The sequence below is a fragment of the Pseudorasbora parva genome, chromosome 13 (assembly GCF_024679245.1).
Source record: "Pseudorasbora parva isolate DD20220531a chromosome 13, ASM2467924v1, whole genome shotgun sequence".
NCBI classification, from domain to species: domain Eukaryota; kingdom Metazoa; phylum Chordata; class Actinopteri; order Cypriniformes; family Gobionidae; genus Pseudorasbora; species Pseudorasbora parva.
This window is the reverse complement of record NC_090184.1, coordinates 22,633,999-22,661,756: the sequence shown is the minus strand read 5'-3', so window position 1 is coordinate 22,661,756 and position 27,758 is coordinate 22,633,999. Positions and strand designations below refer to the sequence as shown.

General features: G+C 38.9%; 1 protein-coding gene across 1 annotated transcript; it reads right to left on the bottom strand.

The window, feature by feature from the left end:
• Positions 1-193: 193 nt before the first annotated feature.
• Positions 194-27,758, bottom strand: zbtb34 (zinc finger and BTB domain containing 34). The gene is made up of 2 exons (XM_067413500.1): positions 27,567-27,758; positions 194-7,742 (listed from the first exon to the last, which is right to left on the bottom strand). The coding sequence occupies exon 2, from the start codon at positions 7,706-7,708 to the stop codon at positions 6,182-6,184; it is 1,527 nt and encodes a 508-aa protein (XP_067269601.1). The 5' UTR covers positions 7,709-7,742; positions 27,567-27,758; the 3' UTR covers positions 194-6,181.

Sequence of the window (27,758 nt, the reverse complement as noted above, 5' to 3'; positions counted from 1 at the left end):
CTAAATTATAATTAAACAAAGGCTTTTACATATTGAAAAGTTTTCTTCTTAATTAAAATGCGTGGGGTTCATGAAGTGGATACTGTAATTGCCAACACTTTTTCTGCGCATGTGCTCCATCTAGTGGATATCACCATTAACACACAAACACACTTATAGAATGAGCAAAGCAAGGATGTCCAGACATTTTGCCAAATCAGCATCTTTATTGTACAAACAAATGCATTTTTTTATCTATTGACATTTCTTTGTATCATAAAAAAGCAATATACAAGCTTTAAGAACGAAAATAAAAAGCAGCACAGAATGATTATGAGTAAAATATATCATTTGAATAAATATACTTTTATATTTCATGCTATAAAATAAAATTCATAAATGGCGAGTTAATTGTTACAGCATCGGCGTCAGCTAGCTTCATGTACTTCATAGTTGTATAAAACAGTAGAGTTCTGAGGTTCACAGTTGGGTTGTGAGGTTGTACATATAGTGGATAACAGAAGGTTGGACAGAGTGCTAGATAAGACGAGAGCTAAAGATCTGCTTTCCTCAGCAGTGAAACTCCGCGCCCGTCCCGTGCATTCGGGAAGAGCAAGAACGGAAACATTTAGGTGCATCTTACCACACCTCTGAGGCAGACTGTTTTGGGAACCAATGACTTGAGGAATTGTTTCCCCACCTGAAGTAAAAGTGCAAGCTTGGTTTTTGGACACACGAAGATCACCGCGCATCTAAAATGGCATTTTCTGAACACTAGTAAACCCTGAGTTCTACTTTTTACTTTGTTTTTGTTTTGCAGTGTCCCGAATACATGAGAGAACAAGCGTTTTGGCCGTTTTCATCTCGACGCGTGAAGAAAGAAGATCTTTAGCACACGCCTAAGCGGCAGGTTACATATCCCTTTTGCGTTTGACACGGATAAAAAAATATGCAGCTTTTCAACAATGACACTGAGGTGACATGTAAATGAATTACAAATAGAATGTGGACTGTTGTAACCTCAAAAACAAGCCGCGCTGTAGAAGCAGGTTTGCCCAACCGGTCCAAGTTTTCACATAAAAGAATGTTTAAAAAATAAAAATAAAAGAAAAAAAAATCTCCTCATCATGAATGACCTCAGCTCCCTGACATCCTGAATGCATTCTTTTCGAGATACGATCCTCCTGCGATCTGAGAGGCAGAAAGACACCAAAGAAAAACAAAAACATGCTTTTACAAAGGTTATTGCTTTTGCATATTACACAGTGGAGACATGTTGAAAGTGGAGAACCAATGGAAGACTTCAAGATTTCCTTTTCTTCAATAGCTCTAGGTTTAGCTCAGTGTTCATAAACTACCTGAAGTAAGTCGACAGTTTTCAACAGTTAAAAAGGACGAGCTGCACAATCAAAAAGTAGTCCAACAGCCTTCCCTGTAAACACTTCTTTTTTTTTTTGATGACTGCGCATGGCACAAACTGAACTGGTTTTATGTGAACAAAGCGAGTGAATGTGGACCATGATGAGGATCTAGGCCAGCTGGCGGAGTATGACTATTAGTACAGTTCATTAAATCCTTTACAAGAGTATTTTAACCCCATATCACCGATTTAACATCATCTTTTTGCTTAGACGTTATAAAAACTAACAATAAACCTGACCAGTCGTAAAGCACCATTAAAGGGGAAACGCATCCCAAGCGATACAATATTTGAGGCCTTATGAGTCCCATAAGTCGGGAGTATTACATGGTCAATTAATCCCTTATGGAATACATGTATTTATTATTACTATTTTAAAAAAGTTAAGTGCATGCCAGGTGAAATATCACAAAAGAGATATAATTATAAATGAAAATCACTTTCAAGTCTTAAGACAAAAACAAAAGGTCATCTGTAGTTTCGTATTACAACGTGGAGGTCACCATGCAAATCTACTTGAACAATAAGTGGGCCGGCATGCATATTTCCCCCCTCTAGACCAAACGAATATACATAATACAGCGATCTGCTAACCTGAAAGCATCATCATTCTGATGAGATTATAGCCAAGCAAAAATCAACTGACAAAAATATGATTACTTATTTTAAGAGGAAGCTTCCATATTGTGAAGCTGTTTGATTGTCCCATTGTATTATTTCAGCATATTCACTTTCAGTCGAAACTGCATAATGACTCTGATGCGAAAATCTCTGTTGCTTCCATGCATATCAATCCCCTACTAATGGGATGTTTCCCCCAAAGGAAAAAAAATGACAGGGAAAAAAAAAAGAACCCTTACTGCATGTTTCAATTGTGATCTAAGAGGCATATTGCTTTTGTGTATAACCATTAGTTCAATATTTATACAAAAGACCAGGCTGATACATTGATGCATCCAAAAATAACAAACATTTCCACCTTCTGAAGGAACCCCTCATCTCATTCCCATAATCTTGCGCGGCAACAAACAAATAAAATGACATGCGGAGTAGTGATTCACGTACAATACTATTCAAAAGTTTGGGGTCGGTATGATTTTTTTTTTTTTTTTATGTGAAATTTTGAAAGAAGTCTCCTCTGCTCACCAAAGCTGCATTTATTTGATTTTTTTTTTAAATACAGAAATATTGTGAATATTACTACAATAATATAATGTTTATATTATTGTATCCTGAAAATTACATTTATTCCTATGATGCAAAGCTGAATGTTCAGTGTAAATTATTCTAGCATGCTGATTTGATTGAGAAACATATCTTAAAGGGATAGTGTACCTAAAAATTGTAATTGTGTCATCATTTGCTCATCCTCAAGTTGTTTTAAACCTGTATGATTTTTTTATTTCTGCTGAACACAAAATATTTTTTGGAAGAATATTGGTAACCAAACAGTTGATGGTCCAAAAATGTTCATTTTTGGGTGAACTATCGCTATTGTTGAAAATAGTTGTGGTGCTTAAATTATGAAAAGGGTTGCTTTTTTTAAGACATTTAAGAGAATTGTATTTATATGAAACCAAAATATTTTGTAACATTATAAAATGTCTATAGTGTCACATCTGTACAATTTAATGCATCCTGGCTAAATACAAATTTCTTTTTAAATAATTAAAAAATCTTACTGACCCCAAATGGTAAAGTAGCCTATATTTCACAGCAAGGCACCAGTTCAATCAGCTTCTCTGTTTGTACCATCACCTCTTTAAAGACCACAAAACAACATCCAAAGTCTGTTTTTCAAAAGCTACAGCTCGCAGCTTCATGCATTGTAAAACATTAGCTCAACTTAACTTTTCTGCTTAACACCAGTGTGTGTAATACATGACAGCATGACGTTGGGAAATGAGACGAAGATGATCCACTGACACCTCTAAAACAAATTCATTTGTTCCATGGCTTGGTTTTGGTCTCTCTCTTGTCCGCTGTGCAACATACTACACAAACCCTTTACAATTTTTGGTTTGCTCTTTGGTTAGTGGCCAAAGTCATCTAAGATGAACGGGTACATTATGATAAAGAAACAGAGCAAATCGAAACATATTTAGCAAACAAAGCAAGTCAGCCTTACAATGCTTCAAATGACATACATGGCATCTCATGTCACAGAATGACACCAAAGATGCTCCGTCAGTAGTACGGCATTGAGCGTTTTGGCTCTTGTTATCTGTAATAGACTCACATTTTGGCTCATTGTTCAAAACTGCCGTTGATTCAAAGCTTAGAGCCGGTAAAACAAAAGTACAAGGTTCATTCTCAATCATCTGCCAGTTTTACAAGCACATGAAGAGATTTTAATGGCACATTATAAATAGTTTAGTATTCTAAAATACAAATTTTAAGCAAAGCAAAATGCATTGATGTTAAACAGAGAGAAACATGGCAATGACTTTTCTCTGAGTGCTGAAGAAATTTGAAATCTTAAAATACTGAGTAAGAGATATAAATGGATAATAATAAAAAAATGTTTTTAAAGTAACAAAAGTGACTGCAACACTACAGACACTGAAAACAGAAGAGCACCATGACTGTAAGTCACTGAGTAGTTTAAATTATACTTTCAGAAACCCATTTTGCCCAAGGCGTGATACTGGTGGCGGTTAACAGAATCAAGGAGATGTCTTGGTAGGCTTATACCGCAGTCTCTAAACAAAAGGGAATGCTTCTTACGCTAAGTATCATTGGTGGTTGTTAAAGTGAACTTATGGAGGGTGTGGTAAAGTAAATATCTAAATGGTATGTCAAGCTAACTTGAAAGCACTTGAATCTTGAGAGAACAAGTTTTAATCTGTCTGAGCATCCACAACTATAAATCAAATATAATGCAGACAGAGAGGCAGACGCTTGACTGTAGTGAGGACTATAAAATATGAGTCTAGTGTATTGCTCACAATGAAACACTATTTTACTTGTTTTGCATCTTATGCAGTTGCTTATTGTTTAGGAGTAATAAGACAATATGGTGAAAAAAAATCTATAACTGACATGATACAACATGGAGCCTTAATCAATCACAGGAAAAACAAAAAAACAAAAACAAAAGTGAGGTATGATGTTTTGCACCAGTTACATAAGAGCGAAAACGGATAGGAAGAGATATTGTCCAGGGCTCTCTTCACAATATTCAACACATAAAAGTGCCCACAACAGTGGTACTGACACTGCAGGTTTATCTTATTACTGCGCTATTGTAGTATGAAACCCAACGCTATTCCTCCAGCATAAACAATACACCTCCATACTACTTCACATTAACAAAAGCACACCGGCTGTAAGCAAATCTTCTTCAATTATGAATTTCTGCACTGAAATACCATACGTTTTGGTCTATACATCAACAGATACATTAAGTGTGAGAAGCCTAAGAGAGATTCTTAAATCACAGCTGTCTGTTACACACAAAGTTACTGGAAAACAAATGAAGCTCTTTCGAGCCAGCGAAACACAAGTAAAGCTGAATTTTTAATCTCCAATCAAGTGTGGACATTAATGAAATTAATATTTCACCAATAAGTTATCCCCTTCTTCCAATGATGGTACGGCCCTAAGGCAAATTTCATATCTAGCATGAACCATTTTCAAAAACGCATATACAAATATATTAATTTATAATCAAGGCACACCCTAATAATCGGTGTCTGGGAAAAATCACATCGCAAAATAACTAGAAAGAAGGAAAGATAGTCAAATTTGATTTAACATTCCTTAATTAACCAATATAGTTGACACTTGACAGTGCTGCTACGTTAGCACTAATTTGCAACTATACCATCGATATTATAACTGAAACCAACTGGATAATGTTACAGAAAGAGTGCAAAATGACAGACTTTGATTCTCGGAAAAATATGGCATAATGAAAAAGTGGATGAAAACAGCATCATATGTAGTAGATCTTTGATCCTGAAAATAAACCACAGGTACACCTTGTACTAGCAATTTTCTTATAGACACATAACATGGCTGCTAGAGAAAACTGAACAAGATTAATCCAGAATTCATACAATCACTAAGGAATATTTCACTGAAGTATAAAGTGGAGATGTTTTGTTCAGGGGTTTTGCCTCTGCATTCCAACCCTTTGAAAACAAAACAAAAGTGACTTTATTGAGAGAAGCTTCTTCCCCTCCGTTCAGGTTCTTTGCTATGAGGTAAAACCTGGCTGGAGTTGATGACAAGCTACAAATACTGTCCATTATGAGTATGTTGAGGTTGTGTGATGAGGTATCGAACGGATGTGTCACAAAGAGCCTTGCACTGGCAGATAAACCATTCCTCGTGAGTGAGTGACCTACTACAGGCCACATGTGCAAAAACAGGTCAGGTAAAAGCGTGATATGACAAGCATCTCATCTGAGCTTTCACATTATTCATTATTGCAACATGCCTATATTACTGAGTCTGTAAATATGTTGAAAAACATGGAAATATATATAGATATATAAAAATGTGATAAAACTCTTAGGAGGCCTTGATTACAGAGACCTCCTCCCCAATTATTTAATTCCCCGATTATAGGACTCCTTCCCTTTGAAAAAAAACTCCTTAAAAACGTTCTCTCGGTCTTAGTCCGGTGTAGAACTCCACAAAAATGGACGAGTAGAAAATGCGCAAGGCAGGTTATTTCTTGTCTTTCTTTAAAAACAGCTGGGCTTAATCATGAAAAGAATAACCCTTTAAGCTTCCTTATTAGATAAGTAAGACAAGTAAATGGAAAACTTTTACTTAATATCCACGCAGGGGGTTGGACGCAGGGGTTTCTTCCGGACTGCACTTGCCACTCTCTTCGCTGGGGGTTTTTGTTGACAAATCATCGGGGTACACTGCTCCGCAGGCTACTTCACCCTCTGAGGTATCCTCTTGCTCCCCTCTCTGGCCATCTGGTGCCTCTCCCAGCAAGTCAGTGTGATTATTAACTTCTGTGCCAGAGGTCATGTGCTTCTTGCGCAAGTGCTGGTTGAGTGTGCCTTGGAAGGGAAAGCATTTGCCGCAGATCTGGCAGTGGAAGGGTTTGTTGTCCGTGTGGCCGCGGATGTGGTACTCCAGCTGATCTTTGCGGGTGTACTTCTTGCCGCAGAACTTGCAGACGAAGGGCGTGATGCCCATGTGCAGGCGCATGTGACGGTCCAGACTGCCCTTTTGATTGAAGGACTTGCCGCAGTAGATGCAGATGAGGCGCTCGTTGTAGGGGTACCACTGTCCGCGGAAACTACGCTCCCTTACGTCGTTTTCGAAGGTAGTTGCCGTCGCAGGTGGATCTCCTTCTTCGGCACCAGACTTAAGCTGAGTTAGTACATCTGCTGGAAGAGGCACGGGACGTTTCGGTCGGGCGCGACCACCCCGGACACTGCTGAGCAAGGAACGAGATGGGCTAGAAGAACTCAGGCTGACAAAACAGGAGGAAGGTAGTGCAGAGTAAGTATACCTGGCAGAGGAAAGCACAGGTCCATATGATCCCACGGTGACAGCCAGAACCTGTTCACCATCCACTAGCTCTGTGTGGTAGCCGTCGTCACCTGCCGACGAGCTATCGGAGTAGCTGGGCCGATCGGTTTTCTCTAGCTTGATATGGACATCGGTCACCTGCCCATCCTTCCCGATGAGTTCTATCTGTTCCGACTCAACCTCCATGGACACCTCCTGCTCAGATATGCCGTCGCTGCTCCCTCTGTCTGACTGACCCTCCTCCGCCATCCCCTTACCTGAGTTCCGCCCTTCCACGCAATGATTCTGGCGTGGATAGTAGGGTGGCGAAATCTGGGTGGGGTTTACAAATATACCACAGTCTTTCACTCCGTTGGGTCCGGATCTTGAGGTGGTGCAATCATCATCTGGATCAGTCCCACCAGGCACTGGGATGCTGATCTTGGAGTGAATACCCTCAAGAATCTGTGTGCATTTGTCAATGACAGCCTGCATTTGGAGGAAGCTGGCAGCAGTGAGGAAACTTATGACATCACGTAGGCGCAATGCCATGCGGCCAGTGTAGCAGAAGGCCAAAAGCTGCTCAAACACCTCAGGACTCTTGATTACGGAGATGGAGAGGCCACTCATTGTGCCTAGTGCTGAATGATCACGGAAGTAGGGTGAACTGGCAGCCAAAACAGCCTTGTGGGCTCGGAACGGCTGTCCCTGAATGTGCACTATGATGTCGCACAGCTTGCCTTGGAGACGGAGCTCATTGAGCTGGTTCAGGACGGTGTTGCTGAACTCAGGTACATCAAACTCTATGAGGCTACCACAGTCCTCCATGACTCACGGATGTCTCTCCTGGTTTGTAGAGAACCTGAATGAAAGAAAAGAATATGTTAGGAAACGCATTTATAGATATTAAAAAGTTAAACTTAATGAAAGGCGTGACAGATGGAATCTGCATACTTTTTCACATTTGTCGAAATCTCTGGGTAAAATTAGTTAAATCTGAAAGTATTGCAATCTTATTGGTATCTGGATATTAGGGCTTCATTTTTTGAGCTTCGAAGCTTCATTAGCAATCAACACTGAATATTCGAAGCTTCATAGGGAAGGGGCTGAACATACTATTCTCTTTAATAAAAGCAAGAATCTCGAGAGGTGGCGCTCCTCACGCGGACAAGGCTTATATGCTCCGAGAACGGACACTGCACTAGTAATACAAAACATACGTTATTATGTATAACAAGGTTGGATTCCTATTCAACTGTCCATCTTATTAAAAACAGCTAGGTTACAAGATAATTGTAAAAAAAAAAAAAAAAAAGGATAATAAATAAATGGTAAATGGACTGTATTTATATAGCACTTTTAACAGGTTTACATATTGCCTCAGATTCACCCATTCACTCACTTATTCATACTGACGGCGGTGTCAGTATGCAAGGCTCAGTCGGGAGCAGCTGGGGTTTGGTGTCTTGGTCATGGACACCTCAACAATTGGTCAGGTGGAACCGGGGATTGAACCACCAACCTTCCGGTTTGTAGCCAACCTACATGAACCACTGAGCCACTGCTGTCCCAAATAAATAAATGGGGGGGACTGTTTAGTAATTTTATAATGTAAACATATTCAAGCGCGAATAAGAACCTATTTCGAGGCAGATGTCGGGTTTGCAAAAAAAAAAAAAAAAATCAAACAACAAAACATTTAAATCCCAACAATCAAAATCAAAAACCAATCCACCGACTGAATACTTTGGTCCAGACCTACTGAATATATAATCAAATTTGTCAAAATATTTATAAAATAATGCAAATGACTGAATTCGTAGAATTGTATACATAACCGGCATCCTGATTCTGTGGAAATATGTGAGAAATGTGGAAATATGAGTTGAGCATCAAGATTCCAGATGGATTTTGCAGTACAGTCATTTATCAACATGCTTCAAAGTGTCACATGATCCTTGAAATGGAAAAATGGAATTTGCAAAATTTAAAACAGAAAAAAACGGAATTTGGGAAAAAATAAAACGGATTTTATAAAGCCCTAGAGGTGTGTTTAAAGCATGTTAAGTTGTGAGATGCAAATCTTGACTACTACTGAGTAGGGTCTAGTCTATGTACTTCTCACTGCTGTTTCATGTCGCCCTATATCATTTCAAAGAATAGCACAATGGTGAGCGCGTCAAGTATAAACACCTCATCAAATGGACGTATTTATTATTTATTATAAATTGATATTTGTTTTCACTCAGCAGGCTAAATTAAATTATATTGAACAGACACGTTCAGTTTTTAATTGTAGTGTCTGTTCTCTAACTGAACTGATTTTATGAAGATGAATGCGACTTTTCTCAGTCTAGAAGGCACCAAATTCAAAAATAAATTTCACATTTCTACTACATTAATGACCCAGTTTAAATACAGATTCATCTTCCCAGCACTGAAGTACCCTTTTAATTTCTGAGCTTGTTTATAATAATACAAATGTGGTATTTCCAGTTCATTTTGATTTGGCTGTAAATTACCCAAAATCAAAATTAACTGCCATCAGCACAAGGCGCCTGGTAGGCTAAGTGCACACCCGTTTCACCTTGTAAACAATCTTTGTTTGAAGTGTAGTCCATCACACACGTTTTTGCACTTACTCTGCTGACTGAAGGCATGAAAAGCAGTTGATTGCAGTAGGAAATGTAGCCAACTTTGGGAGTTGTAGTTTTTATTCCCATTCATGAGAAACAATCGGCTCACTCGGACGGGTCGGTGCGCCTAAATATTTTTTTCAAAGTCGCACGCAGTAATTTTCAGGCATAAATGTAGAGCCCTGCATATTATGGGCAGTTGCAATGTGGCTCCAGAGAACAAGTTTTAGCAAAGCATCTAGTGCACACTTTATTCCAAAAGTTCCAAAGTTCGTTCTGGCCAAGACATTCCATACTTCACAAGAAAAGCAGGTGCCCAACATCTTTATTTCTCCGCATCAAAGTCTGCAGCATGCTCCGCAAGAACAGAGAAAACATGTCTTGCTCCCAGGACTGGTCTGGTCTGTTGCAACCCTGGTCTGGGAGTTCTCACAGCTTGTTCTCGACACAGTCTGAGCTAGGGCTGGGCGATATGGCCAAAATTTCATATCCCGATATAGCTCATTTGATATCCCGATAACGATATACATAACGATATAGCAATTTTTCTGTTAATTCAGTTTATGAATAGTCTATACAAAATTGCAATGTGGAAATGCAGTTTGAAATGATATACAAAACAAATAAAGGTAGTATGGACTACATTTTTATTTTATTTACCGTATTTTCCGGACTATAAGTCACACTTTTTTTCATAGTTTGGCTGGTCCTGCGACTTATAGTCAGGTGTAGGGCCCTATAATTTCCGCGATCACGGAATCGCGGACGGAATCGCGGAATTGGCATATTAACGCGGAATCTGCATATAAACGCGGAATCTAGTGTTAACGCAGATTTCCCCGGAATTGTACATATTTGTAAAGAAATTCTGTGTTGTGTGGGTTAAGAACGTATCTCTGAGGAAAGTGCAGACGGGGGGGAAGCAAATCTCCGCGACACAACCCCTCCCGTCATTTCAGCTCGCCCTTCAAAACAATGAAAGTATGGCGAAGTTGGTCTCCACGGCTGTGCTTTCGGCAGCGAAAAAGTTAAGAAACTCGACGCTAACGGCGGTTTCACACTGCACGCGCAGGCGGCGCATAAGCTTTGCGTATGGAGAGCGGGAGCCGCGCACTCGTTGTGCTCAGGCAGCATTGGGCGCGCGCGCACCTGAACCGCGGCTCGTGTATTGCACAGACAGACAAATATTGTCTATTCTGTCAGATTTTCCGGTGTTCTACTCGACCCCTGTCATCTCGTGCTTTGATTTATAATGGGCACATTAGGCAGCAATGCATATCTGCTGCAAATGCGACCGTTTTCCTCTCTGTTAGTCTGTTCCAAACATGCATTTAACATGCTGGAGCCTATGGGTAGTTTACATGATAAGTAACCTTAAAGTTAAAATTAAGCATCTAGTTTTAATCATTTAAAGGGGCCTTTGAAGTTGGGGGAAAAACTTCTGGCAGTGTTGTGTTTTCGTGTATTTTTATTTTTCACAGCTCTGGATATCATAATGGTGATTGTTAAACACACAGAACAATTCACTACATGATTTCATGGTGAAATGTTAATTTTTAATGTTAATTTTCAGCTTTAAATGTTTTACTTAATAGTACTGTATGTCAAAGATGATTCTTATGATTTTTTTTTTTAGTTCTTTTTTAAAAAAAAATACTTGAAAGAAAATGCTACTGGAGCACTTTCATTTTAACTTATATAAACTATTAAACTTTATTTTACCGGAAAGTTTAAAGCTAATAACCATTAATATTTGAAGTACTTGAAGTGCAGTGTTATGCCAAATATCATATTTGTCCTAAAAAGTAAATGTGATGTTTGTTACCTCAGTAAATTTAAGGTCATTCCTATTTTTTTGTTTTATGTTCTATTATATTAACATTAAAAGCACACTCTTTTTTCACCAAAATAACAGTAAAGGGTAAAAAAAAAACTGAATTGCCAAACATTTTAACGGAAAAAAAGGAATCTGCAAAAATTAAAACGGAAAAAATGGAATTTGCAAAAATTAAAACGGAAAAAACGGAATTTGGGAAAAAATAAAACGGAATTTGGGAAAAAATAAAACGGATTTTATAGGGCCCTACAGGTGCGACTTGTATATCAAATTTAATTCATACTGACTGACAAGAATAAACATATAGCCGCGAGAATGCGCTCTATGCTGCTCCTGTAGCCTAATATTTACTTAAAGACAACAACTTAGAAAGACTGAACACAAACAAAATGCCCCCATAAAGAAAATCTTACTCTGCAAAATACAAACAGCATGTAGTAAAATATGCAGTGGAGAACGATTCTCACAGCATTCGTCTCGCGCGGCTGAGCCTCTCCCGGCAGAGAGTTCAAGCGTCTGTGGACTCGTTCATTCAGCTCTGGCCATCTTGCTTACAGTCCGCAAGTAGCTTTCTTTTTCTTCTTCATCACAGTTAAAGTAACCTCTGGTTTTCGCCAGTCGCTTACAAGTTTCTCACTCACTTTAAACTTTCTTTCTTCTGCTCGGTTATGCAGTGAAGCGGGCACGAGCGAGTGCACGCGAGCGGGTGCTCGCATGTGCGCGCGGCTCCCGCTCTGCCCTAATGCGACTTATAGTCCAGTGCGACTTATATATGTTTTTTTTCCTCGTCATGACGCATTTTTTGACTGATGCGACTTATACTCCGGAGCGACTTATAGTCCGGAAAATACGGTAGAACCCTTTTTAAGCAAGACTGTTGGTAAAGTTAACACCTGCCTAGGGATGTTAACCGATGACCGTTTGACCGACGGTTGACCGTATCAAGGTTAACCGATCAAAGTTGTCGGTTAAAAAAAAAGTGATCTCTGAATTTGGGTTTGCGCGCTCACAAGGTTTGCAAAAAGTAAACAGGCTAAAACACTCGAGGTTAGAGTCGGGGCAGACGACAGTTTGAAGGGTCATTACATCTACATTTCAGTGGTAACACATAAGGTGTTGATCGTCTTTGTTTATTATTGTTAGCACTAACTTACCTCGAACTAAAGCGGCGTCTCTTCGGAGCTGTCATTTACTTAAATGAGCCGCGGCAATGTTTCAAATGAGCTTCTAACGCTAGAAAAACGCCTTTATTTTCAACGGCATCACCTTGTCCAAACCATTTCGAAACTAAAGAGCCATTGTCCTCAGATTACAAACAAGCTCTTCGGCGGCGCGTTTGCGGGACTCGTGTTTCGCGCTGTAGGGGATTTTAAAAAAAGTGACGTGAGTGGAAGGGAGGCGGCTGCGCTAGGACAGTGTGTGTGTGTGAGAGAGAGAGAGAAAGAGCGCGGCTCGCGGCTGTTATCTCAAATAGCGCAGCATATTTTAAACTAATCGGTTAACCAGTTTCAACCGGCTAATGAGGCTCGGTGGTCGGTCAAGAAAATGTTTAGTTTTCGTCATCCCTACACCTGCCATTAAAATATTTCAATATATGGCTATATGGTGTGCCACGCGTAAAAGCCCGCTGCAGCGTCTGTGTCTGAAGTTTGTTTTGAGCGCTTATGCCACCACTCTGGCATAATTACTCTGAGAATTACCCTGGTCTGAACCGCGTCTACTACTGTCTTCCTCCATGTTTGTTTATTTATTGCAGCGTGCATGGGCATGCCGTGGCGTGAGGTGCATCTTGACGTAAAATTCTGATGTAAACGCCTTATCGTGGCGTCAGCGATAGAGCCTTATATAAAACGATAGACATTTTCTATCGTCCAGACGATATATTTCGTCATATCGCCCAGCCCTAGTCTGAGCAGAACTTTTTTCTTGTGGGTGTCTATCGTGTGATTGGCCATACATTTAGAGTGGCCGTGGTTAACGCAGAGAAACGCAGATGATCAGCACCTGCTTTTCTTGTGAAGTAGCCTATGGAATGCACTGCCCAGAAATCTTCTTGCCACCTCGAGAAAACGAGCACATTTCTTTGTTCTTGCAGAGAATGTCCCAAGCTTTAACCCCACTCACTTCAGCAAACTAATAAGATGTCCATGGGTCTTTTGCAGAGAAATCATTAGATCAATTTGATGCATGGCCAAAAATAATGCGGGAGAAAGAATGATCCATCAAGAGTATCAAAGTAAAACAACTGCAGCCACTTAGCTTGCAATATGTTGAACAGAACACAGCATTATAAAAGTTACATTTAAATAGAAATGGGAAAAAGTAGTTTGCGAGAATTCTGTAGATGAAAAGGTGTTCTTATCTTCTTTACATTCTCTCCAGGCCCTCCTATGTCTCCAACCACCTAAAGTCTCCTATTCTTACTCTCTAATCTAGGGATTCAACTTGAGTCTCAGTCAGCAATTTGAGAGAGTAAACACTTTCTCCAATTGGCAAGGCTTGCAGACACCAGTCTCACCATATCTTGGAGTAGGGTGGCCGATGGTCGATTTAGGGTATGTACTGAACCATGACTTATGTGGATCATTCGTTACACCCTTATAAACTACATTGCCAATAGTATTGGGTCCCCCCTCCACATTTAGATTCCAATTACTTCCATGGCCACATGTGTACAAAAATCAAGCACCTAGGCATGCAGACTGAATCTTCAAACATTTGTGAAGGAATGGGTCGACCTCAACACCTCAGTGAATTCAAGCATGGTAGCGTGGTATTATAATAAAGTGAAAGCAATTGGGAACAACAGCAACTCAGCCATGAAATGGTAGGCCATGTAAAAAATAAATAAATAGTAAATAAAAAATAAAAATAAAAAAAATCGCAGAGGGGTCATGCTGAGGCATGCACCGAAGTCGCCCAACTTTCTGCAGAGTCAATAGCTACAGACCTCTAAACTTCATGTGGCCTTCAGATTAGCTCAAGACCAGTGTGTAGAGATTCATGGAATGGGTTTCCATAGTCCAGCAGCTGCATTCAAGCCTTAAATCACCAAGTGCAATGCAAAGTGTTGAATGGAGTGGTGTTAAAGGGCTATTTCACCGCTTTTTTCATTTTAAACTGTTATTCCCTTAACTAAAACAAGTTGATACATAACTCTCGTCTCAGTGCGTGCACTTAATCACTCTGACGCACAGTGACATTCTGATAGTGTTGTCACAATACCAAAATTATGACTTTGATACTATACAAGACTAAAATACCTCGATACCGATGCCAAGGTAAAAAAAAAACTGATCAATTTGATTAATATGGCAACATAACTTATTATTCATTGTTTTATTTATTTTTACTAAAAATGTACTTGGCCAGCATGTTTCTGTGCTGTTTTTTGACCCTTCCTCCTCTTATTGCTGTAATAACTACATGCCAATGTGAACATCCTCACAGAGATCACATTATCAATCATGTTATCATTCACTAACCTTTCACTTCTCATCAGGTTGGGATGACCAAAATCCTACTTCATGATACGAGTAATTTAATATAATTATATAGATTTTTAATTGTATCTTTGTTTTTAAAAATAAGTAAAAAATGCAAATTACAAACAATATGACAAAAACAGTGCTTTATTTTTCAGCTACTTTAGGTCTATTTAACAGCAAGTCAAGAAAAAAAGAAATAATCAAATATAAAACTGCTTACTTAGTCTTCACGCTATAATTTAATTATATACTGATTCTTAATAAATATATTTTAGTTATTTAGCCAAGCATGTAGTGGTTTTCTATTTTTCACTGGAGTTTGATTAACATTAATCACACAGAATATTAGGTCCGGCTTAAGACCTGCACGGCTCTCATTACCTCAACTGTACACGCTCACTAAAGACATATCTGACTGTATTTACCTTAACCTACTTGCCAAACTATGCATTTTTACATATTTTTAACCATTCAACCCCAAACAATCTGCTAAAGAACTGAATCATGTGTGCGCACGCTTCAGGTCAGTGTCCAACAGCACAAGCATGCCCTGCGCCGCGCTTTTTCTCTGCATGTGCGCATATTTCTTTTTCTTTCTCTGTCATGCGCTGTGCGTGTTTAGTGAATGGAAGAAGCAGAGCTCTGCGCACACACATCACCAGCCCTCACATATCGACGCAAATTAAGAAATACAGCTCATATTATCCTCCTTAAAGTACCGGTACTAATAAAATTCCATATCGTACCGTTTGTAATAACAGGGTATCGCAATACATTTCTAGTACAGGTATATTGTGCAACACTTTATTCTGATAGCATTTAACTTAGTCCACTATGCCCAGTACAATCATTATGGTACCAAACAGAGATCAAGTTAGAAGTGACCAAACACCTCCACGTTTTCCCTATTTAAATACAGTTACACGGATAGTTGAACGACCTAGTATGATGACAAAATAAAATGTGGCCTTTTTCTTAGTGGGTTAAAATGGAACTACAATGTATGGTGGAATAGCACTTTTGAGAGTACTTCGACTCGGCGCAGTAAAAACACGCCTAAAAAATCCTCCCTCTCACTCTCATTTCCGTCAATAGGGGAAGGAGGAGATGTGAGAGGGGATTTTTCAGGCCTGACTTTTTACTGCGGCGAATCACAGTAGTCTTTTTGCTGTTTAATAAATCACAGATACTCTTCTATATCACTAGATGCGTTCTCAGGTACCGAAATTTGGTACAGATTGATTTGATGTAAATCAGCACTCGGTAGTACCAATGTAATTCTGTCGGTGCCTTTAAAAGTAGGGTTCGGTACCCAACCCTAATCTTCATTAAAAAAAAAAAAAAGTTAATCCATGCAATCATAGTAATGGAATCTGAATGAAGCTTGTTATAAAGCATGTTTATTGCTTAGAAGCTGGATCCAGTTTAGCTGTATGTCAGAGCTAAACCGGACAAACCGGTTCTCAACTAAATTATTCTCTAACCCCACCCACTGACTAGTGCCACTATAATGATACAGGCCTATATAGAGTCTATATAGGCCTGTGTCATGTCAGCGGCATGACTCGGTGGGCGGGGCTACAGAATCAGGCGTTGTTCATCTTATGTTGAGGCGGTGTTTCACCACACGATGACATCAAGGTGTGGCCTATTCTGAGATCGATTGTTTGCTGGGTCTGGTGCCAATAAAAGATTTTCTTTGACTAACAAGGAATCTGCTCTGAAACTTACAGGACATTCTTATATTACCATGACCTTTTATATATCAAAAGCTCAAGGGAAATTGTATTTCTCAATACATGACCCCTTTAAGAGAAATAGATTGTGGACGAATTTCAGAAAGAAAATGGGTGTGGGAAAAAATGTAGAAAATCATGCTAAACATATTGCCGTTAAATTCTGCTATAGTGAAGTTATGTAAAAAATGTGCTGTGCCACTTCTATGTAAACCAAGCTGAACTTAAGTTTGATAGGTTGCCAGAGAATGTACACTCAGTTGATCTGGTGGACCCAAGGGGGCAAGTGTCTTGGCTGTAATCCAGGGAGATGCAAACACAGGTTTCACGCTCAGGCTTGTGTCCTGAGGGGGATTTTAACAGCTCTTGAGTGTCAAAAACTATAATATCACAAAACAACTTCCTCATACTACAAGTTGCATAAGTAACAGACCAAGGGGCATATTCATATGGCGAACTGGCGTAAAGATTGATTGTTAAAGGTCATCAATTTTCCAACGAGATAAGGCGGCAACGTCAACAGTGATGTAAAAGATTTGGCAACAGCCAATATGTATATCAAAAGGCAAAAGCTTTTTTTGGCCACCAAAGACCTGTTCCAGTTGAAGGGATCGAGTTGCCTTGGTTCACTGCATGACACATCTTAATGTCTATCTATAGGTTAATTATTGTATCCCTGAAGTATTATAGGGATCAGCAAGTTTTATGTTCTAAAACAGCAATTTTACACGCATTTGTATTACTTGGCAGTTAGCAGATCAAATCAGACATTGAAATTAATTAAACACCATCTCAACCCAATTCATCTTGCTTTTAAGTTTAATCTAAATGAGCCTTTTTACACATTGCACAACACATTACAGTAAAATCTGTAGTTCTTTAATTGCCAAATATCAGAAAACAGAATGAAACTTGACACACACACACACACACACACACACACACAATCCAGAATCCCTAAACAATAATACATTTAAAAAAAAAAACATGGCTAACTGGGAAAACTTATTTTACCGGTTCACTGAGCAAGCCGTTAAGAGTGGAAACTGCCATATCAGCATTGGCAAATGAACGCTGCAGAAGGCCTGCTTCAAGATAAGCAGCTTTTAGCCTATTCTGCAAAATAAAACCTAGTCCAGTACTGCCAAAATTGCTTAACATGCACAGTGTGGCAGGAGGAAACCGATAGGCCGTGAGAGGGCGGAAAAGCTGCCAGGAGTGCTTGCAAGCTTTGTTGGGAACTGTTTTCAAGAACTACCACGAGAATGCAGAGCGATATGGCTTCTCTCAGCAACACTTTGATTGAACAATAGGGACTGACTATAAGGCCCGCTCTATGGAACGGGGCCCATGGACAGGGGCCAGCACGAAAGATGCTCGAGAGAGCTAACGGAAAATTGTCACAGGCCTGATTGAGTCCGTCATCACGAAAGTTGTTTAGATGTAAACATTCAAGCACAAGAAGATGCAAAAAATAACGAAATTCAGTACTTGTTATCGGTCTTAGACCAGTCTCGCAAACAGTGCAAAAGTACCAAATTGAGTTCTCTTTCACAACCTCTTGCTCTTCAACAGAAAAAATTAACACAAAATTAACAACCCATTTTGGCGTCGTTGACACCATACATCTTGATATATGCTAGCAGCATAACATTACAGCAGTAATGCTTACTAGGGCTGGGACAGTATGGATTTTTTCGTACAGTGGTTGAAAAGCAAGAAATTCCTTTAATTTTTTTTTTTAAACAATAAAATGGCCTAACATTAGGCTTATTGTTAAAATTCACGGAAATCAGAATATCGGATCACCAGATCGCAAAACAGATTAAAAAAGCTGGCAAATCTTAAATTGGGCTCAGTCTCCCTCTCTCATTCAGCATGAATCTGATAGCCTTAATTTCCATGGCTGTGATTTAACATCTTCAAATTTATTTCCTTTGTGAACAAAGCATTGTGCTTCACTCCTGTGGTAATAATCATGTAAAACAGCGTTCACATACAAAACACTGGGTCAATAATGAAATTATAGTTTTAAGTAGAAAATGTTATGTAAGGAGATATAGTGAAATAAAAAGTACAACTCCTCGTAAGTGGAAGCAAGCTTTTTTTTCCCCTCACGTGCAACCTAGCGCGGAGTCATAATTGGGTAAGAAAAATAAGAAAATTATAGTAGAATATAGTATTTATGTAAAGAGATAAAATACAGAGTAGCTTATAGTAAATTATATCTTTTTATCAGGGTATATACAACAATCCTTAAGTTAAATTTACTACTTTTTAATACCTTTTTACTACCTTCAGAATATTTTTTTAAACCATCACGACACTGAATTGCAAGTGTTAATCAGCGACCTTTCTATTATTTACACAGATTTTGACATATATAACATACCAAAAAGAATAGATTTAGAATCGACAGCAGGAGGAAATCTGTTATAAGTCATCATTCAGACACAGTAAAATACATCTCAACATTCACAAAGGTTGGTTGAGGAGAAGCATTACTGCATACACATTTGATTAAATAATTGGTAATTCAGCAACTAAATGATTTAGTGTTTCTTTTCCAACAACAAAACCTGAGCCAAATATTAAATTTCTATAACTGTGATAAGTTGTTGAATTTAACAAAATACTAAAAACTAGTGCTGTCAATCGATTAAAAACTTTAACTAGATTAATCACACATTTTTTTTCTGTGATTAATCGCAATTAATTGCAATAAAAAAAATGTTTTTAATATATTTTTTAATATAATAATTTCACAGTTAATCAAATTAATGTAGAAACAACATAAAGACAGTATATTTTAAATACTTGTTTAAATGGCATCTTTTTATGAATGAAGGCCAGTATTACTGATATTAATACAGCTACTGATTTTTTTTTTTTTTTTTACATTTAGTATTAGGCTCCAAAAATATAACAGTTTTTAATTTAAGTAAACTTAAAACAATGCTAACATAAACCCATAATAAATGTCATGTTTATTCCTGCCCTCCTGTCTTAACAGTTAGGAAATATACAGAAATTTTTATAAAGTTATCAAAGTTATATGCAGTCTGCACTGCATAAACTATAAATTAATCCTTACTAAAGCTACAAAAGTTATTTAGTCTAGAGCAGCGAGTCATTTTCTCTGTTCCCTTTGTTCTTTAACTTTACTGACAGGAAGCTTTATTGGCTGCTGTCCCTTTAAGAGCAGACAGACACGCGGATCTCACTGTTTATATAGGCTACTGTCGATGGATCGCGCCTCATTCTCTCACAATTCTTTTTGTTCATTTTAGACTTTATATAAATCATTTAAGATTGCTCTTATGAGGATAGTTGAAGATATGCCTTGAAGCAAGTGTAAAATAAAACATAAGCCAGCCCCTTCTGTTGAGCGCGCAGTGCTCTGAGATGATGCCGAACGACCGCTGAATATGACGTCAGCATCAAACACACGCCGAGACGGAGACGAAAGAGCTTTGATTATGTGCCCAGATATGCTAAAGCCCATATCTAAACGAACTAACGCGAACGCAGATAGAATTTCAATCAGAATAGGACACCTGATAGTCTGAAAAAATAATACCTAATTTGGAAAAAAATAATACCTCTGAGACGACATTTAACACTTTTAATGGCCTTAAATTTGACAATTTGGATTTATCACTTTTTAATACTTTTTAAAACCCCGCGGAAACCCTGTTTATACAAAAAAAAACCTGACGATGTCATCGCTATAGATTTTCTAACAAAAAATTTGAAGGCTGGAATATAAACATTTTGTATTTTGCAGTGATGGCGGTGACGATCTCAGAACTCAGACGCGGTAGGCGTCACGTGACAGCAGTATTGCGGTAAAACGGTAACCATCCCAGTCTTAATGCTCACTACAATCACTAGTCACGTTTCTATAACCACCACTGTCTAAGATTTGCTCTAATGTCATGCTGCTAGCACCAAGATAATATAGAACAACTAAACAGCGATAGCTTGAATGGCTAATGAAAAATGGGTCAGAATTTGCTCTGGGTAACATCCCTGGTCCCAGGCATGAGGCTACAGCAAAGGAATTTTCAGTTAAAACGCTAATGTATTGCTCCCGATCGTGACAGGAGAAAGATCATAAAAAGGCCAATGTGCATTAAGAACATAGTCCAGACCCATTCTGTGCCTCCTCTCATCGTCATCCAGAAGTCCAGCCATTTTGATGGCAAGAAAAGAAAAGCTACATCAAAGGGAAACTGCTGCACAAATTCGAAAGGATAATTAAGAATCGCTATAAAAGAACTGGCAAGGGAAATCAGCCAGGCTTTGCATATCTAACAGGCATAATCAGAGTGGATAAAAATACCTCCAAGTCATTCTGTTTTGCTTCGGGTGCGCAGGTCACAGGCATCCTTTCTTCTTTCCCAAGTCAATCCCCATTGAAGCTGGCCAAGAGACAAGGAATACACTGCCAAAGCCCACTGAACCACAAGCTTCCGGAACAAACTGCTCTTGAACGTTCCCAAAACATTCAAGCAATATACTCACAGCAATGTCATTAGATTCACAAGTGGCTAAAAAAGCCTGAGCAGCGGAGGTGATGTCTTGTGTAAGGTACAAGAAAAAATATATTTTTCTGTGCTATAAATCTTCCATAAGAGGAGGACTTTCAAACCAAAACCCTTTAACAGCTTATACTGAAGAGAAGCAGCCACAAAAATGAAAGGTTTATCGAGTGCAAAGCAATAATGCCTACTCATGCACACAGCTTAATTGGTTTGGCTCCGTCTGTTCAGACAAGCCTGGTTGAGAAACATTTTGAGTGGTTAGGAGGGACATTTATGACTCCTGAGATGCCATAACACACCTATAGTAGTATAGCAAGTGAAACATGGCTTTTATGATGACAAGAACATGGGGAAATCCACTTTCATACAAACTTCCTGAAAAACATTGGTTTCAGTTTCAGACCATTGCTCAAAAAAGACATTCTTTAGGTGCACAATCACCTTAAACACATGCCAGAGGCATCGATAATCTAACGCTATTATTTCAACACCCTATTTTTAAAAAACAAATTATATCTGAAAAAGTCGAGGATGAATTAAGCTTCAACCAGATATCCTGCTTAGAGTGTGAGACAGTGCCCATCCACTTTTTCAGTGTCCTTGGTTCCGAAAGTATTTAAAGGGGGGGTGAAACACTCAGTTTCAGTCAATCTCATGTCAATCTTGAGTACCTATAGAGTAGTATTGCATCCTTCATATCTCCAAAAAGTCTTTAGTTTTATTATATTTATAAAAGAAATATGGGCTGTACCGAGTCTTTCCGGAAAAAAACGAGCACCTGGAGGCGTATCGTGTGGGCGGAGCTAAAGAATGACGATCACGAACAAAGCAGTGACGTCCTCACGCGTGGAGAAACTCATGGCTATCGAGCTCAGCTAATACAGATAATGATCCAGAATCATTCGGAGGCTGAAATAAATTGAACAGGAGAAACAGCAACACAGGACGTCCGTCTCTGTGGTATGTACTGTATTTAGTGGCCTATCAACATTTGTGTGTGTTTACTCGCAGTTTATGAGGACATGATTCGGTTTATGGACTATTGTATGTGACTAAACCTTAGCAGTAGCAAGCAAAACGGTTTTGCACGTCAGACTAGTACATAACGTTATAACTTAGAACAACAATAGAGTCCGTTAGCGCATTTGAATGACGAAGCACGCAATCGTGTCATTTACTGATGTTTACTCACGCGACGAGCCAACAGCATAGACATTTGAAGCAGTTTTACTCACCGGCTGCTTCAAAAGCAGGACTGAACCTTTATCGCTGGGACCGCTCCGTCAAAAACACTTCTTTGGTATGATTTGGTAAAGTCCTGACAGCAGTGAACGGTGTAGATCCACTTTTGCGACGCGACTGAAGCGATGTTGTGAAGCTTCCCGTCATTTCTGCGTTCAAATCGGTTCAAATGCAGCGCTGCCTTCCCGGAATGCTGTGCTGAAGCGTTGAAGTCGCTTGATGTCACCCATAGGAATAAAGTGGAGCGTGGCACTTGGATCGACTGGATCTGCAGCTGAGAGTGTTTACGGGCGTGCATTTCCTCTCTCGCTCTAGTCACGCGCGCGCGCACCCTACCGGGAGAAGAGCCCGTACGGCCCATACAAGGACCTTCCGATCTATTAACGTCAACCCGAGCCATACTCGAAAAAAACTCTCCGAAACTTGTGAGAAACCGGAAGGAATATTTTTAACACAGAAATACTCCATCAAACGTCCAACAACAGTTTTTGAAACTTTGTTCATGTTTAGGATAGGAATCCAAGTCTTTAACAGTGTAAAAATCTCAGTATGCATGAAACAGCATTCCCCCCCCCATTTTTAAGATATAAAAATATCTTAGAAATGAGTTAAAAAAAAGACAAAGGTACATGACTGTGTCCTTAATGGCCTTAATGAGGTAAAGAACTACAATCCCATGAAGCACTGCAGATGACAATCAAATTTAAAGTTATGAAAAAGTATAAAACAATTGACGTAAATAAGTTAATTATATATGGAAACATTTAGCTTTTATTGCAAAGTATCAATATTATGCATACAAATATTTAAGAGTTTGAGAGCGTAGAGACTGTTTTTACATGCAGTGCTTCATGGGAGCATTTTTCCAATCCACTGCACTACATTTCCATTGTTTTTCAATGTAAACATGCGTGACAGATAGAAATCTTTAACCATTGCACTCTTTTCCACGTCTCTTTTGCATCTCACCCATGACACAACATTCTAAAAACACTGCGCTCAAGTTAAAAGAAGTTAGGCTAGTATATTTTTCCAATTGTTTTCAATGGGAGCGGAAATTTTTTGTCATATTTTTTATAAACGCTAGCAGCGTGACGAGGTGCTGAGTAGGGATGAGTCATGATTTTCGAAAATTCGATTAGTTAATAGAAAATCCAAAAGTTTGTGAGATTATCGTCCTGTATCTGTAACTTATATGACCTGTATACCTATTACCTGTTTTCGGTGCTGATGTGGTGGTGACATCAGGCTTCTCCTTTTTATATTTTAGACATTCAATAGTTATCTATGATACTAATACTAATCTATGAGATGCAAATGCGCTGCGCTGGTGGAAACAAAACGAGATCACGCGGCTGTCAGCGTGCCAGCAGCAGCGCGTTCCTTCAGCGCAGCTGCAAGAGTTATGGCCTTTTTATACCTGCTCACTTTATTCGTTTTCTCTGATCAGATATCTATCCGATTGTGAAAAGATCAGGAGTAAATGCTTTTCTAAATTCTTTCGAGATGGATTAATATCAGACCACTAATAAAAATCAATTATATTGCGGTGTTTAAGCATGAGCTGATGATGAACTAAATGCAGCTCATATCTGCTGCTTTCGTTGACGTGAACTCCATTAAATCTGCATAGTACGGGATTTGAAGATTGGATTTATCTTCATTTAAGGTACGACATCCTGCATGTTTTTTTTATTTAGTTTTTCTGTAGATTGTATTGGTCGTTTAATTTGCGAGTGCTGTTGCGAGCAGCATCAGCCCATGCCTCAACATATCAAAAACGCCTTTTTACTGTGGTGGTGATAGTAAACATATAAACGAACATATAATTGAAATGTTTTATATTGACTTTAGGCAAAGCAAGTCAAGTGTTGGTGTGAGAGACTAAATTGATCAAACGTGGTTAACTTGCTTGTCACTCTAAAAAACTAAAACTTTAATTTAACAAACAAAAAGTGTTCCAAACATTTTTTCTAAATTTATGTAATAAAGAAACTATACAAAGTATAACTACTTTGACATTAAACACAAAACTGGAATATTTTAGTGACTGTAACAGAGTGTAATTGGATGGGAGGATTTAAAAAAATAAAATAAAATAAAAAATAAATAAATAAATACACTGCAGGCTCAACACTATCATCCCTTACGTGATTGAACTAATGACAATGTAATCGGCTAAAATGCTGGTTACTGTTCTTCCTAAGCAAGTGCACCCAAGTGTTTGCTCTATCTCTCTCACACACACACACACACACACACACACACACACACACACACACACACACACACACACACACACACACACAGACACACAGACACACAGACACACACACAGACACACACACAGACACACACACAGACACAGACACACACAGACACACACACAACTTGGGGCGATGTCAAATCAAATGTTCAAAGTCATGTTTCAGCATGTAACAATAATTATATGGCTTAAGTTAATATGTCATATTCCCTAATGAATTAAACAGTTTCTTATCATACAGACAGAGTGTGAATGGTCTCTCTCTCTCTCTCTCTCTGTTTATATGCCTATAAGCGTACATACGGTAGAGGAGTTGCGATTTTCGAATAATAATAGAATAATTCCCATCGATCTTCAAATATTATTTTTGATTGAAATGCCCATCCCTAGTCCTGAGCATCTATTTCAGTGATCAGTGGGTTTTTCTGGTCGCCCATGCAGAGCTGAAAATCAATTCTATAAGTATTCCAGTATGCCGGAGCAAATCATTTACAGTGCAACAACATTTTACGAGCAACACATAAGTGTCGCTTTCCACTGCAGGAACTTTCCCCAGGAACAACGGACTTTGGGGTGGTACTCGATGCGTTTCGACTGCAGGAACCAGGGTCTAAATTAAGTTCCGGGTAAATATTTCCCCCTCAAAATCACCCTGCTTGCGAGGTAGTACTTTTTCAGTAACTTCTGAGGGTGGGACTTGGGCACGAAACAAGCTGATTGGTTGAGCTCACGCTAGAGTTGGGTACCGAACTCTGTACTTTTAAGGGCACCGACCGAATTACATCGGTACGACCGAGTAAATCAATCATTAAATCAATCAGTACCACATTTCGGTACCTGAGAACGCATCTGGTGATAAAGACTAGTGTAGTGTCTGTGAATATTAAACAGCAAAAAGACTATTTACAAATCCCGAGTGTCCTGCGTGTTTTTTAATGAATGGCACTGACCTGCAGTTGCGTGTGACAATCGCGCATTTCCATCTCATACGAGGACATACGCATGTCCATCATCTCCAGAGCCACTCTGAGAGTCACTTAATCAGCATTTCACCGTTTCATTTGAGAAAAACTACCGTCATATCATAAACACATAGAAACTCACAGGTCGCCCTACATTTTTTTTTTAAAAATTCTATAGTTTTTATGCTTTTTTTTCCCATTCAACTGACCTGTATCTCGTGTTTTTAAAAGCAAAAACTTGTGTTGTGTAAACTGTAAAAAAAAAAAAATCCCCTAGGGAGAAAATAAATGGGATTTTTACATCCAGAACCCGACTGTTGCATATTATTCCTCCAATCTGTTTGTCAGATTGTCCAATTAACCTACTGGGCCAGCATTTATCAATTACAGTTAGCCATTTAGCAGCTGCTTTTACCCAAAATGACTTGTGACAAATAAGAATCTAACAATCCAGTATTGCAAAAGCTAGAACAAAAAAATTAAATGTTGAAAGGGAAATAAAATGTACATGTTCTTTTGATCTAGTTAACAGCAAGTTAGCTAATCAATCATATAACTTACGGATCATTCCTGTACATAAGAACTACCCGCTGAGTTGAACTTATGAACCCTATCTGCCCTGCGGTATGTGCTGCATTTGCGTGCTATCGGAAATTTAATAATTACCACTTTTGAAGTCGTAATTACAAGCTCATCCCATTCAAATTATGAAATGGGAGTGCGTTCATGTGCCATTTTTACCTAGGAAACTCGTATTTACGATAATTCAGAGAGCATGTGAAGGCAGCTTTTAACCTGGTCTATGGCTTTATATACCAATTCTTCTAAAAGTACATAATAATGTACAGTACAAACAGAACAACTCAAATCTGAAAAAGATTCCAAACACAATCACAACAAGGAAGGAATTAGTATGCCACATGAACAACCAGTGAAAGTGAAACTAGATGTTTTTCACATCCTTGCACCTGAAACACTCACACTTGCCCCTGCCCCTGCAATAAAAAAGGTGAAATCACTGAAAATGATCAAATAGTTGTTTGTATATAGTTGCATAAAGGCTACATTATGACATGTGGAAGTTAAATGGTCAATTAACCGAAATGACAGACAAAGACAGGTCACCAATCACATTCATTGAATCTTTCATTTTCCTTTCCATTCTGAGTGAACATTTAACAAAAACGAAACTAACTCAGACTTAAACTTAACCCTTAAAGAAAGTAAACTGCGATCAATATGGTCACAATTTTAATACATTAACCATGGTTTTCACGACCAAGTTTCACTAGTTTCACTCCAAATTCAAATAAACCATTAGAACCTTATCAAATAAATCAGTAACAGCTCAATTGTCACATTGGCTGTGTTTTTAAACCAAGTGAGCTGCCTACACAGACAATTTGTAGGCAAAACAGGCACGTTCAAACGCACCTATAAAGTGTCTTGGTAGGCAACACTAGTTTCTGAGACAGCCAATGTCGTACACTTTCGATAATTAAATAGACACCTTACTTAAATAAGTTAATGTACGGTACTTTTGCATCACTTCTTCAGCTGTGATCAAAAGTTTTACTTGTCTAAAACAAATAAGAGGGTGGGAAAGTGGCCCACTTGCTTGAGATTGAGGGGAATGTGGAATGTGGAGGTTGGCAGCTACACTGGCTGCATCTGAAGGGGAGATAAACACGTAACGTTAAGCTAACGTAACGTTACGTTGAAAGGCTATCGAACTGTGTGAAACGGATCATGTGTAATTTGCCCAGTAACGTTGCTACATGTGAACTGTCCCTCATTACCTTTGCGACAGCCGAGTTGCTGCAAGGCTAGCTCGTACCAACGCTGTCACGGAATGCTAACAAGTTAGCCGGTTAGCGACATGTATTTATATGCGTCCTGTAGAACTGCGCCAAATTAAACAGCGATGACGTCTGAGCAGATATAATGCGCCGTAAATAAAGTCGCGTCTCACCTTCTCCGATCAAACGTCGCCCATTCCTCTGCACAGCGACTCGCTTTAGCTCCAGCCTGGCCTCCTCCTTCCCCAGCTGTGCTCCTCAGCCGTTGCTATTTTTCCAGCTCTCTGCCCAAACGGAAGTGGACGCGCGCGGTCTCCAGGGGACGCGCTCTGTCTCTCGAGTTTCTTGACGTATCGTCAAGGAAA

What these genes read in the sequence shown, in the direction of transcription:
- zbtb34 (XM_067413500.1), bottom strand. Translation starts at nt 7,708, where the DNA reads ATGGAGGACTGTGGTAGCCTCATAGAGTTTGATGTACCTGAGTTCAGC.